Source organism: Ambystoma mexicanum, chromosome 10, assembly GCF_040938575.1.
Source record: "Ambystoma mexicanum isolate Mex_15411 chromosome 10, UKY_AmexF1_1, whole genome shotgun sequence".
Classification (NCBI taxonomy): domain Eukaryota; kingdom Metazoa; phylum Chordata; class Amphibia; order Caudata; family Ambystomatidae; genus Ambystoma; species Ambystoma mexicanum.
The window spans coordinates 1,546,554,387-1,546,569,371 of record NC_090932.1 but is presented as its reverse complement, the minus strand read 5'-3'; the positions used below and the strand labels follow the sequence as shown (position 1 = coordinate 1,546,569,371).

The following is a 14,985-nucleotide window of genomic DNA, read 5'->3' as shown; positions in this document are numbered from 1 at the left end:
TCGCTAATCTATGCACAGCATGTGATCTAAGCAGATTCCACAAGCCTCAGAAGGGATACATTACTCACCGTAATCGTATTTCTGATGCTTGTATCTGCTTAGATTCACATGCGACCCACCCTTCCTCCCCTCCGAGAGAAGGCGCATGATTGCTTGTAGTCTTACCTTTCTGTCTATCTGCTTGGATTATCTGTACTCACGCTACTCCTCATGCTTCCTCATGTCAGGAAAAATACAATCTGAGGATCCTACACGCGTGAGGGATCTTGGGTACAGTGGACGTCACACTAGGGATAGTATTACTGGCACGCCTGTGTCGACGCCCATTTTCGACTTTCGAAAAACAAACTGTAATACTCCGCAGCTTCCACTAGATGTCGGCCTATGCACAGCATGTGAATCTAAGCAGATACAAGCATCAGAAATACGATTACGGTGAGTAATGTATCCCATATGTAGGCAAAACGACACTGGAGGTAAGGCAGCGGATTGGAAAACATAGAAGCTGCATCCGCAATAGTGGCGGACAAACCACTGGTGGAACACTTCCTTTTTAAACACAAGGACATTGACCTAAAGTGGTTCATTCTTCAAAGTGTCAACTCCTTATGTGGTTGACAGCGGAGAGTGAGAATTGGCTCCACCAATCAGAGGGTCATGTGAGTGGTGGCTTGTCAAATATTGTCTGATCGGTCCCATGTCACTCAGTTAGCTAAACCCCTCGTGAGTCTCATGGAATGTGGCCGGTATTGCATCTAGATTGGGTTGCCTGGAGACTAGGTCATTTCTTGAGGTGGAGGATATTGTCCTATTACAGGAGACCTGGGCAGTGGTGGATGTCCCTGTGGAAGAGTTTGTGATATATTGTATTGCAGCCCGGAAGAATCCTAGGGGACATTGCGATGGATGTTTGTGTATTTTGCTCAAAACCCACTTAATTGGCAAACTATTCCCTCTGGAGCCTTCTCATCCATTTTTGCAGGTGATTAGAATCCGCATGATGGGTGGGAATGATGTGCTGGTATTTTTATGATAGTCCCCATGCACAGTTTGCCGGGGATGTCAGTGTTATCCTCAATTATGAAGGACCTGGTCAGTAGCAGGGGCAAGTGCCGCCCAAAATTTCAGGCGATGCAAGGGGGGTCTTGATTCTGAGAGTCTGTAGTTTTGACTACCTGCGGGTTAGATTTACTGCAAACTTTAGTGTGGAAACCCATGTTGTCAAGCAGAGTGCCAGGTTTAAACAGGCTGGGGGGGGGGGAGGGGGAGTGGCGTGGCACAAGCCATGGATATGTTTATGGCCAAAGCGGTCGAGCAGGCGCTCAAGGTTTTAATGGGAAAGTTAATTCAGGTGGCATGGAGTTGTGGGGATGCAGTAACGTTGAAGCCATCCGGTTTAAAACAGGACCAAATTAGAAACTTGGTTCCTAGAGACCCTTACCTGAAGATTGTCAGGCTAAGCTATATAAAGGCAATATTGTCAGAATGGGATATGGCATGCACTGCTTTACTGCTGTAAAAGTAAGGGTGTTCCAGTGCATTCTGGACAACCAGGAGTCTTCCGATATCCAGAGGCCTGCTAACAGGAAACATGAGATTATTGCAAGCATAGGTCAGCAGAAATATTTGCTTTGGGCACAGAATCCCTCTCAGCGTGTTTCCATCGCCAGGACACACTTTCATTGTATTCATCTAAGAGCAGTGGTGGCCTGGTCGAATGACAATGAAAACCAATCGTGCATTTTTCTTGCAATGTGCCCAGGGGAAGACTTTGCCCATTTCCTACTGTTTTGTGCAGAGAGCATATGCTTAAACCACTTTTGCAGGGCCAGTGGTTCCTTCAGTACAAATCGGCACTGTGCTACCTGCTATGGATGGACTCAGTTTGTGTGGGTTGGGGTTTATTATAGTTTTTAAAGAATGCGCTAACTTAAAGGAAATATGTAATGAAAATAGTTAGAACCAAATGCTTTTGTATTTAAATATGTGGCTTGGTTTTATTGAGGGTGGAATGTTTATTTTTTTACTGTGATATGTCAATGTTATTGCTGTTTTTGGAATGTTTTGTATTCCCGAAATAAACTTTTACTACTACTAAATAATATAAGGCTCAATATTGGACAAGCGATGGATGGGCTGGGGGACATGGTGGGTATAGCAGCGAGGTACACCCCAGGCACCAGGCTCCAGTTCAGCTACCTCTCCGCCCTAGCCCATTACTTCTGATTTTCCTGTTCAAAATGTAAAAATAAAAGCTCATTATGTTCAGTCTGTGTTTAAGTTGCCTTGTCCTTACAACATCCTCAGATTTCTTATATTCTCTCTCGTTCAGTACTTCCAATGGAGGCTCAGCTAGCCTGTGACATGGGTCCTTGCTCACCACATTTGCCCTTAATGAACCTATCGGGTTAGCACCTTCCATACCACATCTTTGACTTTGCCTTCTCCCATCTCCATATAACAAGGGGGGGTCCTGGGAGAGACTCTGCCAGACATGTGTCCTGGTTACAAGAGCCTTACCCAGAGTCTTTAGCTCACTATCGTTCAGAGGAGAAATATCCTAAACCTATCGTCTGTCTTTGTCCTGCCCTGGGGCAGTCCAGCACTGTAATGCTAGGCAATTCTCCTCTGAACAAGAGTACCAACCGCAACCCCAGACAGTGTTTCAGTCTGGTTGAACCTCATCAGTAGGGTGTAACTGTGCCTGGCAGAGGGACTCCCAGGACCCCTCCTTGTTAATTTTCTCCCATCTCCATGCCTTGCCATCTGAAGACATTAAATGACTGTTATTATGGACGATTTGTTCATTTTCTCAAACCTCTTCCTCAACTCCGTTCCTTGGACTCCCAAGCCTGCCACATTGTTGGGTTCAAACTCATGAACTCCAAATAATTATGACCATTTATCTAACTAGTGATCAAGGGTATAACAAGGCACACTTACTAAATCTAATCCCGTGCATTCTTGTATCATGGAGCCAAAGACTTCACAAGTTGCAGTGGGAACATTGGGGTGGTCTGATGTGTAGTATTCTAAAATGCTGACTTGCGGTAATGTAAACTCTTATACCACCCCAATTCTAGGCCACATGATACCTTTTTATTTAACTACTCAGTGACCTATCCTCTGATTTCAGAACCTACAGGCAGATTCCTTGATTCCCAATACACAACTCCTTCAGATCTGCTCCAGGGCCAACACCCACAGACCATCTTCACCCACAGGCTTGAATGGCAGACTGCCATAGAATTACTTTCATTTAAATGGGATTAGCGTGGTGCACTGCTACCATCTGCAGAGCAGCTTGCAGATAGGGCTATTAATGCATCCAAACATTTCACAAGGGACATTTTATCACAGAATGTGCTCAACCCTCCTAAAAAGTACTAGACTATGCAAGTGGTTGAATGGATTTCACGAAACCTGCTTAGATCTTTGTGCTAGTATTGTCTCCAAAATGTGGCAATCTGAGTCTTCCATGCTGTTTGTGTAACGTTGATGCAGTTTATTCTGGTTCCTGTCATCTCGGACGATTTGGCGTTCCATTTCTCAGTTTTCTTCAGATGTGTGGCTAATGGGGATAGGGAGGCAACCAAACACCTGACTTGTGGTATGACGACCATCTTATTCTGGGACCCCCTCCCCTTAAACCATAATCTTTCCAAACCATTATGGGTTTGTTCCAATAACCTGTCCGGTTTGGGAAGCCATCTTTCTAAGGACACTGTAAATCTAACCAGTAATTAAAGGACGTGATCCTAGAGATTCCTAAAGATGCAAAAACCCATCATCCCCCGGGGTTGATGAGTCAGGAGCTCAGTTTTTCCCGAATGGATCTGGTTACTAGAGCGGGCACAATACTCTTCAGCCAGAGCTAGTATTTCCCATCTGGATATTTCTGATCTGCTCCACACCTCAGAACTGCTGCATATTCCATCCACAGAAATTATGACTTCTACACTCTGCTTTCCAAATTTCAACTCCATGCATGCCTAGTTACTCAGCAGCTTAGTTGAACAGTACACATCACTGGCCATTTTATTAGTGAGAAGTGTAAAGCTGCTGTAACGATTATGTTGATTCAATTGTCATTGATATTTTGGACTCGTGTTTTGGAAGGGAGGTTGCTGAAAACCTTTTGTTATACTTGTCTGTGGGAATCTCATGCCTTTTTGTCTTACTTTCCAGGTCTTTTTCTCTGCATACATCTTTAACAGTAACGTAATGGTTAAAGTGGCAACACAACCGGCTGATAACCCCCTTGATGTGTTGTCCAGAAAGCTGCATCTGGGGCCAAATGTGGGCAGGGATGTGCCCCGCCTCTCTCTGCCTGGCAAGCTAGTATTTCCTAGGTAAGCACACACACGCTTGGAGAAGGTTTTTAAAAAAGGGGCAGAGTACTTGGTAAAATAAATAGTCTTAAATAAGTGCATCATTATTTTGCTTTTTAAGACTACGGAAAACTTAATATAAGGGGAATGGCTGTGCTGTCTTGGGTAAGGATGGGTCACAAGTTTACAGGTGGTTGTACTCTGAGTAACCTTCCTTAATTTAGTTCAACAGGAAGTCACTTCTCGATGCTGGGTATCGGGGACATTGTGATGCCAGGCCTCCTCCTCTGCTTTGTACTGCGCTATGACAACTACAAGAAACAAGCCAGCAGTGATCCCCAGGGAACTCCCAATATCTCTGGCCGCATGCAGAAGGTGTCTTACTTCCATTGCACTTTGATTGGATATTTTGTAGGTAAGCCAGTGAGTATGTAATCCGTTTCACCAAATTTCTGTTACTAATCAGATTTCTATTTAAGTTAACCTTCACTTCCTTCCAGGAATCAATTGGAACTGTCTCAATTTCAGCAGTGTGATCAGTAATAGTAAATGCAGATTGGTAATGACGGTCCTAATCTGCTGATCTCCTAGCCCTTTACACAATCATATGTAGTTATGTTAGTAGCATTGTTCTAGCATTAAGGTTTCCTAAAATCCCATGTTTTAAATGCCAATTCCTAAAGGAAGTTATTCACCTTGAAAAGGAACATTTATTACAAATAAAGAATATAATATAACCAAAAGGTTGAGCATGGCAGATGGTTTTACAGTTAACCAACCACTACCACCAAGCAAAAAATGGTTCTCGGTTGAGAAATGTGAACTCTAATATTCTCCCGACCCCTTTACCTGTCCCATTTATATTTTCAAAAAGAAAAGGGGATTGCTTGATGAAATCTAGGGTCTTTCAGACTTTGTAATTATCAAACAAACAAGGTAGAACCATAGATGGAGGATGACAACATTCTCATGTATCTTTTTTATAAATAGACACATGATTCATTTCGTATCTTTACAATCTTTTTATTTAAATTTCACCACTTAAGTGTAAAATACTTTTATATTCACAATTCTGATCCATACTCATTCAACCCTACATTCCATTCATTCACACTTTTCTCATACAATCACTCACAACTGTACAAAAATGATCTAAAAACTTAGGTCCCCATCTACAATTTTTTAACAAGAACAAAAATAGTTTTAGTTCAGTCTTAAATTCAATGACCGCCTGTCCTTAATCGGGCAGTAAGTCGACACGTGTTTCGGTTGTATCTTAGGACTCAGATTAGTCCACTATGTACGTCAACCATCTTCAGGACATAAACGGTAGAGCAAATTGTGTCCCATTGCATATTGTGGGGTGGACCACACTTCTAAAAATCAGAACATAAAACCCATTATAAAAGCTAATCTGATGTCATCCTCAATTATTCATCAAAACACTATTTTTGTGGTTTAAAGCGTCTTTCAATAATAGACACAAAATTGTACCCACCTCCGTTTTACAATGGTGGTGTGGGAAGCGAAAAATAGTGGATTAATCCTGTATTCAGATTGTGGATGTTGCCCCAGTCAATGAGAACCAACCTACAAGGATGCAGCACACAAAAGTACTTTAGTCATTTTTTTTACAATTATTCATTTTTGTTTAGAATTTTTGACAACCAGTGAGCACACTTACTTAGAAAACAGATGAGGTATCCTGGTGAAATCCTCTAGAGAGTATCCTTCATTGGGCAACACTTCCTTCTGATTCAGTCTGAGTCAGCAGCCTTGTGTATGGTACGCTGTTTCCAATGCCAGAGACCATGTCTGTGTGGCTTCTGTTTATGCTCTAGGTCAAGACCTGTGGGGAAATCGCAGAATTTATTATAGACGGTCCACAGACAACCTATCATTCTTATTGTTCACTGATGCCACTTGTCAACATGCTTATATATTCATCTGCTGTCTCTCTATTCATGTGGGCATGATATTTATTACGTGTTACATGGTCACCCATAAACTGAATCAAATATTGTGGGTCTCGCCAGATAGTCTATAGCAAATCCCACAGAGAAACACAGCAAGACACATTAGTGGTTTTTAACGGTTTCTCTCTGGCAAAAAACGCACGACATGTAACTTATTCACTTATATATTCATATGGTGTCCCTCCAAATAAGAAGGCACAAGGGACTTGCTTCTGTATTCATTACATGATCGTCGGTTGGTTACATGAAGTCCTGTGGGTCTTGCCAAGTTTACTAGAGGCAGACACAAGATTAACTTAGTATTTCATTGGCCACTTTGTCTCTAACATGCTGCTTGGCGGGGACGTACTCGTATTGCTCCCATCTTTATAGAACCTACTTGGTGAGGCTTTTCCTCATATCACATTGTAGTGTACATATCCTGTCATTTTTTTAAAATAAATTCTGTGCTTTTTTGTACAGAATATCAATAACATTCCTTCCTACCATAGTAATGAGTACCACAGTGTTTACATAGGTTCAAATCACCTCTTGTCTGGCCACCCCTGGGCCCTTTATGCAGCGTCTCAATGAGTAACTGACCTCGATATTGTTCGCATCATTAATTCCCAATTTTACTGAAAATCCTGTCTAGCGGTACCTGTCAACTTCCCATACGTTGCCCGAATCGCCACGTAGTCACCAGTACTTGCTTCCATCCAGTGTCACTCCGTTAGTGGTTTCTGGGAACGCAGAGACTCTACCTTTTAATAATCACATGACCACGACTTGCAAGCAACTGAGATAGAAAGACGAGCTTCCTATTTCAATATCCATTTGTCATTATGTAAAACAGTTTATACATTCACTTTAAATATCGGAAGTGAGTGTCTTTTTTTATGCATCTTTTAGTTGCAATTTTTAATGTCTCTCGATTGAGCAGCTCAACAGTGTTTCCGTCAAATCAAGAAATTAACAGACACCATCTGGCAGCAATGATCTTAAAAATAAGGTCCTCTCCTTCTGTCCGGGTGTAGAAGAATGGCTTTGTGAGTAATCAGAGCGTTCCATTCCACCAATACGTTTAATCCTCGTCTAACACTATGTATAGATCCACCGGTGTTCGTTCCTGTGCGTATATTGGCCATGTCTCCTCCTCTATCTAAGGAGTTGACACTTTGAAGAATGAACCACTTTAGGTCAGTGACCTTGTGTTTAAAAAGGACAAAGTGTCCCACCAGTGGTTTGTTCACCACTTTATTACGGATACAGTTTCTATGTTCTCCAATCTGCTGCCTTCCCTCCTGTGTCGTTTTGCCTACATATAGGAGGTTACAAGGACAGATGATTACATATATTGCATTTCTTGTTCTGCAATTTGCGTGTGCTTTCAGTTGCCATTTTATTTTTCCGTGGTTATTAATGGACAGGACACATAACTGCCACACTTGTGATGACCCACGATAGGAGGCAACCCCCATTGATTAAGTACAGTTTGATCTCTCCTTTTCCTGATGGGTATGAACTAACCGTTGTTTAAGATTTTTACTTTTTTTTTTTTAAAAGGCAAACATTGGTATTTTGTTCAAACTGCCTAGTCGTTTTATTAGATCCCAATTACGATTGATTCTTTTTATATTACTGACAGCGTTATAGGTGGTGATGCACACTAACCTATCCTGTTTTTGTTTATTCCGGCGGGTCAGACAAATCTCCCAGTCAGTATTCGATGCCCTCTTGAGATTCTCTGACAAGTTTTTTTGGATATCTTCTCTGTCAGTCTGTCTTTAGGGAGAGTTGCATGTTTGTCACTCTTTTCAGAAAAATTCCTGCGAATCCGCAAAAATTGGCCATACGGAAGGTTCTGCCATAGCCTCACCAGATGAAAGCTAGATTAGTGTAATAAGGTATTTCTATCGGTGGGCTTACAATATAAAGTGGTAACCAAAGTATTTCCTGCTTTCCTAAACATTAGGTCCAAATAACGGACTTCTGTCTTACTCGATTCCATTGTGAACTTGATGTCCGGATTGCAAATGTTAAACCAGTCTCAAAATAGTACTAGAGCATCACTAATACCCCTCCACACGATGAAAATGTCATCAATATATCTGTACCAGTCAACCGGGCTCTGGCACAGGTCAGTTTGTTTGAGAAGACTGTTTTGTCCTGACACATTTTCTTCGTAGTCTGCCATAAACAAATTGGCCACATTTGGGGCTAAAGTGGCCCCCATGCTTACCCTGCTTTTTTGTTTATATAGATTTTGTTTATATAGATTTTGTTTATATAGATGTTGTTTATATAGATTTTGTTTATATAGATTTTGTTTATATAGATTTTGTTTATATAAAAGTTTTTGGTCTTGGCGAGCCGTGCACATTCTAAAATAAACCCTGTAGGTAGAAAAATAGGCTCAGAACGTTTATCAAGATATTTCCCCAGCTCCGCCAGGCTTTGCATTTGCAGAATCGAGGTATAAAGGGACTCGACGTCCATTGTTGCCAAAATGTCGCCAGGCCCAATATATATTTGTTTGATAATTTGTATCATGTCGCCTGAGTCTTTTACATACGATGGCATTTGTTCCACATATGGTTTTAGAAAAAATTCCACCTATACGGAAAGAGGTTCAAGCAGGGAGTCAATAGCCGTGATAATGGGGCACCTGGGTGGATGTTATTTGTTTTTGTGAATCTTAGGTAACATATAAAAGGCTACCCTCTTAGATTATAATTTTCTGAGGAAGCGGCCTTCTTCACCACTAATCCACTCTTGGTCTTCTGCATGAGCTGTAAGGCTTTGAATTTTTTCTTATAACCTTTTGGTGAGGTCAACATCTAATTTGATGTATGATCTGTCATCGCTCAGAAGGCGTAGACATTCCTTGTCATAGTCTGCTGTTTGCAAAATTACAATACCCCCTCCCTTGTCCGCCCGCTTAATAGTAATGCCTTCCAGGTCAGTTTTTTGAGGCTGTCTCTCTCTGCCCTTGTCAGATTATCTGCTGCATAATTCTTCTTGTCAATTGCTTTCAGGACTTCTTGCGTTAATCTGTTCTCAAAAGTTTCAATTTCTGGTGGACAGGAATGCGGGGGAGGGAAGAATGTCGATTTTGGTTTTAGACCCGTGACGTTAGAATGTGTCAGCTGGTTGCCTTACATAGTCTGCAGTCCCTTTTTGGTTGGGTAAAAATACTTCGAAGTAGTGTGTTAGACGTATATTACGAAAAAATATATAACTCTAGTTCCTTGGTGAACCAATCAGCTCTAACCACTGGAACAAAGGAGAGCCCCTTGGAAAGTAGACTCAGTTGTTCTTTGGTTAATACCACTGAAGACAAGTTGATGATGGGTATCTGGTCCCTTATTAATGGTTCTGGTACCACTGCCAGGTACGCATACCTGGTCCCTGGCCTTGTTGTGGGAGTCCTCTCTGGTTCCCGCGGTACAAACCCTGTTGCATTTGACAACCTCTACCTCCTGTACTTGGTCTTGCCTGTGTGTTCCAGGATGGTTCGGACCCACTTGAGAGGACCCTGAGGTGTCCTAAAAAGACGCGCATCTGTTGTTTTTTTGATACTTTTGTGCATTTGCCTGATCCACAAAAAAAACCTTCTCTTAGATAGGGATAGATTCTCTACTCCTTGTAATTTGAAATATCTTTCTGTAATTGGGCAATTTTGCGGTCAAGGTTCATTTGTCTGAACTTTTTGATTTTTGCATTCTAGATAGTCAATTGTTTTTTTGCATCCTTCATAGTTTGGTTCTCTAAGAACAATTTTTCTAGTTCTGCCAGATCTTCCCCTTGTTCTTTGGCCTCTTCAGCTGTCTCCACTATTAGAATGATCCAATCCCGAGAATATTTGTTCCCAACCCCACTGAAGTTCTTTTGGAATTTGGGGTTGTCAACAAATATTCTCTGGATATTCTTGACCTGTAGCCCTTCCGGTATAATCCTTGCCTTTTTAAATATTCCTGCATGAATTTTCCGTGAACTTCTGTCCTTGTCAGTTTCTTCGTTTTTTGGTTAATTCTTACCAAATCATCTTGACTCCCAATCAGTGTCATCACTAATAAAGCATTCTTAACCTATGCAGGCGTATCAAGGAGCTTTTTTATAATTCTCGTCAGTAAATGAGAAAATATTTACTCTCCATTATTAAAATATATAAAGTAACTAAGACTAAGCTCAGTACCCCTACAGCCGCGGCCTGTACCAATGAATTTCAAAAACAAAAGGAGATTGTCTGATAAAATGTACGGTCTTTCAGGCTAAGTAATTCTCAAACAAGGTAGACCCTTAAATGGAGGATGACAAAATTCTCATTTTTTCGTAATATGTCTAAAACAATACTTCGAAGAATTTTTAACCCAACCAAAAAGGGACTGCAGACTATGTAAGACAACCAGCTGATAGACATTCTAACGTCACAGGGTCTAAAACCAAAATTGACATTCTGCCCTCCCCCCGCATTCCTGTCCACCAGAAATTGAACATTTTGAGAACAGGGTAACGCAAGAAGTCCTGAAAGCAATTGACAAGAAGAATTATGCACCAGATAATCTGACCAGGGCAGAGAGAGACAACCTAAAAAAACTGTGTACTATTTTGAGACTGGCTTAACACCTGCAATCCGGACATCAAATTCACGATGGAATCGAGTAAGACAAATCAGTTTTTTGGACCTAATGATTAGGCAAGTAGGAAATACTTTGTTTACCACTTTATATCGGAAGCCCACCGATAGAAATAACTTATTACACTATTCTAGCTTTCATCCGGTGGGGCTACGGCAGAACCTTCCATATGGCCAATTTTTGCGGATTCGCAGGAATTGTTCTGAAAAGAGTGACAAACATTCGACTCTCAAAGACTGAGAGGATATCCAAAGAAACTTATGAGGTCATCGAATACTGACCGGGAGATTTGTCTGACCCCCCAGAATAAAAAAAACAGGATAGGTTAGTATGTATCACCACCTATAACCCTGTCAGCAATATAAAAATAATTGTCATTCGTAATTGGGATCTAATAAAACGACCAGGCAGTTTGAACAAAGTACCAATGTAAAAGTAAAAATATAAAACAAAGGTTATTTCATACCTATCGGGAAAAGGAGAGATCAAACGGTACTTAATGGGGGTTGCCTCCTATCGTGGGTCATCACAAGTGTGGCAGTTGTGTCTCCTGTCCAGAGACCAGAACAGAATTTAACCACTGAAAAATAAAATGGCAACTGAAAGCGCACACAAATTGCAGAACAAGAAATGCAATATATGTAATCTGTCCTTGTAACCTCCTATATGTAGGCAAAACGACACTGGAGGTAAGGCAGCGGATTGGAAAACATAGAAGCTGCATCCGCAATAGTGGCGGACAAACCACTGGTGGAACACTTCCTTTTTAAACACAAGGACACTGACCTAAAGTGGTTCATTCTTCAAAGTGTCAACTCCTTATGTAGAGGAGGAGACCTGGCCAATGTTCTGCACAGGATGGAACAATGGTGGATCTATACACTGGACAGTTTTAGACGAGGAATAGACGTATCGGTGGAATGCAATCTTCTAAGCCCAGGCCGAAGAAGAGGACCTTATTTTTAAGATCATTGCTGCGAGATGGTGTCTGTTAATTTCTTGATTTGATGGAGACACCAATGAGCTGCTCAATCGAACACCATTTGTCTTGAAACTACAATTTCCTCCAATGACCTTTTCAAAATAAATGTGGGGCCTCCTTTTGAGGAAACCATGTGGACGATAGAATATTGAAAACACAGCATCAGGTTTGCACAACACTGTTAAGGAATTTTACTTGTAAAGACCGGTGCCAATAGATATTGAATGAACAACATTATAGAAATGTGTCAAACGGACAGTGTCATTAGAAAATTAGTCCCCTTTCTATTGCGTCCATGTGGGAGTCCGTGTTATGTGATGACAGATTGCAGCGAAATTAAAAATTGCAGCTAAAAGATTCAAAACAAGACATTCACTTAGAATATTTAAAGTGAATGTATACACGGTTTTACATAATGACAAACAGATATTGATATAGAAAGCTAGTCTTCTTTCTATCTCCGTTGTTTGCAAGTCGCGGTCATGTGATTATTAAAGGCGTAGTCACTGCATTCTCAGAAACCACTAGCGGTGTGAAACAGTGGATGGAAGCAAGTACTGGTGACTATGCAGCGATTCGGGCAACGTACGGGAAGTTGGCAGGTACCGTTGTTAGATGGGATTTTCAGTAAAAGTGGGAATTAATGATGCAAACAATATCAAGGTCAGTTACTCATTGAGACACTGCATAAAGCGACCGGGGGTGGCCAGACAAGAGGTGGCTTGAACCTATGTAAACACTTTGGGACTCATTAATGCGGTAGGAAGGAACGTTAGTGATATTCTGTACAAAAAAGCACAATTTATTAAAAAGACAATATGTACACTACAATGTGATATGTGGGAAAGCCTCACTAAGTAGGTTCTATAAAGCTGGGAGCAATAGGAGTAAGTCTCCACCAAGCAGCACGTTGGAGACAAAGTGGCCAATGAAATACTAAGTTAATCTTGTTTGCCTTCAGGACTTCATGTAACCAATCGACGATCGTGTAATGAATACAGAAGCAAGTCAATCGTGCCTTCCTTATTTGGAGAGACACCATACGAATATGTAAGTGAATAAGTTACCTGTGGTGCGTTCGTTGCCAGAGGGAAACCGTTAAACAGTGTCTTGCTGTGTTGCTCTGTAGGATTTCCTGTAGTCTATCTGGCGAGACCCACTATTTGATTCAACTCATGGGTGACCGTGTATCTAACATGTAATAAATATCATGCCCACATGAATAGAGACAGCAGATGAATATATAAGCAAGTTGACTGACAAGTGGCATCAGTGAACAATGGGAATGATAGGTGGTCTGCAGACCGTCTATAATAAATTCTGTAATTTCCCCACAGGTATTGACCTAGAGCATAAATGGAAGCCAAACAGACATGGTCTTTGGCATTGGAAACAGCGTATCATACACAAGGCCGCTGACTCAGACGGAATCTGAAGTAAGTGTGCTCACTGGCCGTCAAAAATTCTAAACAAAAATGAATCATTGAAAAAAAAATGACTAAAGTACTTTTGTGTTCTGCATCTTTGTAGGCTGGTTCTCATTGACTGGGGCAACATCCACAATCTGCAGGCAGGATTAATCCACTATTTTCCGCTTCCCACACCGCCATTGTAAGACGGAGTTGGGTACGATTTTGTGTCTATTATTGAAAGACGCTTTATACCACAATAAGTGTTTTGATAATTGAGGATCACATCAGATTAGTTTTTATAATTGGTTTTATTTTCTGTTTTTTAGGAAGTGTGGTCCACCCTACAATATGCAATGGGACACAATGTGCTCTACCGTTTGTCCTCAAGATGGTTGATGTACATAGTGGACTAATCTGAGTCCAAAGTTACAGCCGACACGCGTGTCGACTTACTGCCTGATTAAGGACAGGCAGTCATTGAATTTAAGACTGAAATAAGACTCTATTTTTGGTCGTTAAAAATTTTAGATGGGGACCTACATTTTTAGGTCCTTATTGTACAGTTGAGTGATTGTATAAGAAAGAAGAGTGTGAATTAATGGAATGTAGGGTTGAATGAGTATGGATCAGAATTGTGAATATAAAGTATTTTACACTTAAGTGGTGAAATTTAATAAAAAAGATTGTAAAGATACAAAATGAATCATGTCTATTTATAAAAAAGATAAATGAGAATGTTGTCATCTTCCATCTAAGGGTCTACCTTGTTTGACTATTTTATATTTAATGGCTGCGTCGATACTTTAACATGATGAAAATCAATCATTGAATGCTTCCTTTTTCCTGTCTATCCTAGCCCTCATGCACACTCCCTCTCCTCTGGCACTAACGCGCCTGGTCCTAGGTTTCCCACCTTTCTCCATTTGTAAATCCTTGCCCCATCACAATGACGACTTTTGGCATTCCTGCCACAAAATGAACTAAGCATGGACCTTGTTGGTACTTTTTTTTAAAGTTGGCATATTTAATTTTTGGAAGAACGCTAGGCTGTGCTATTTTTCACAGTTGAAGAGATTATTTTGCTGTTGATTTTGATTTGTAAAGTTAAGTTCTGACTTTACCAGCTCAGTATAGGTATATAGTGTGGGTTAGACTTTAACTTTGCTTATTTTGTTAATACTGTAGTAGCTCTCCGCAAGCCTATATACAAAAAACCTGGTTGTATAACAGTTTAGTAGCTATTGAGTTAAACCAGTCTTTGTGTATGTTTGTCATAAGACATGCGTTTTTCATCCTGCTCACCCTCTGAAATGGTTGGATAAGCCTGCTCTGCATACTCTTCTGGGGACCGAAGTTGGCTGGTATCCCCAATGGAGTCCAGTAGTTGCTCCAAGTGAACATGCTTCTGCACATTTAACCCTTCCCCAACCATGGGCCACCCACAGTTGCTCCTTTTGGTTGGCTGTGAGATGATTTCTACTCCTGCTTTCCTCTTTTTGTGATCAGTGTTTTTACTGGCTCACGTTCCAAGAAGTTGGCGTAATCTTTCAATTGGTCTAATCAAATCTCACACTTTATGAGCATACTATTAACATCCACTCAATGACCCTGAGTCTGCATTTCCAGCAGGGGATATTTTCACATAGCAGGGTCCTGTTATTTCTG

General features: G+C 41.0%; 1 protein-coding gene across 1 annotated transcript in view; it reads left to right on the top strand.

Annotated features, from left to right (window-relative positions):
* Window positions 1-14,985, top strand: part of SPPL3 (signal peptide peptidase like 3) — a 574,818-nt gene that overhangs the window by 447,559 nt on the left and 112,274 nt on the right. Inside the window, exons 8-9 of the mRNA XM_069619781.1 lie at window positions 4,189-4,352; window positions 4,556-4,746. Of these exons, the coding sequence (XP_069475882.1) occupies window positions 4,189-4,352; window positions 4,556-4,746 (355 nt within the window). The remainder of the gene's footprint in view (window positions 1-4,188; window positions 4,353-4,555; window positions 4,747-14,985) is intronic.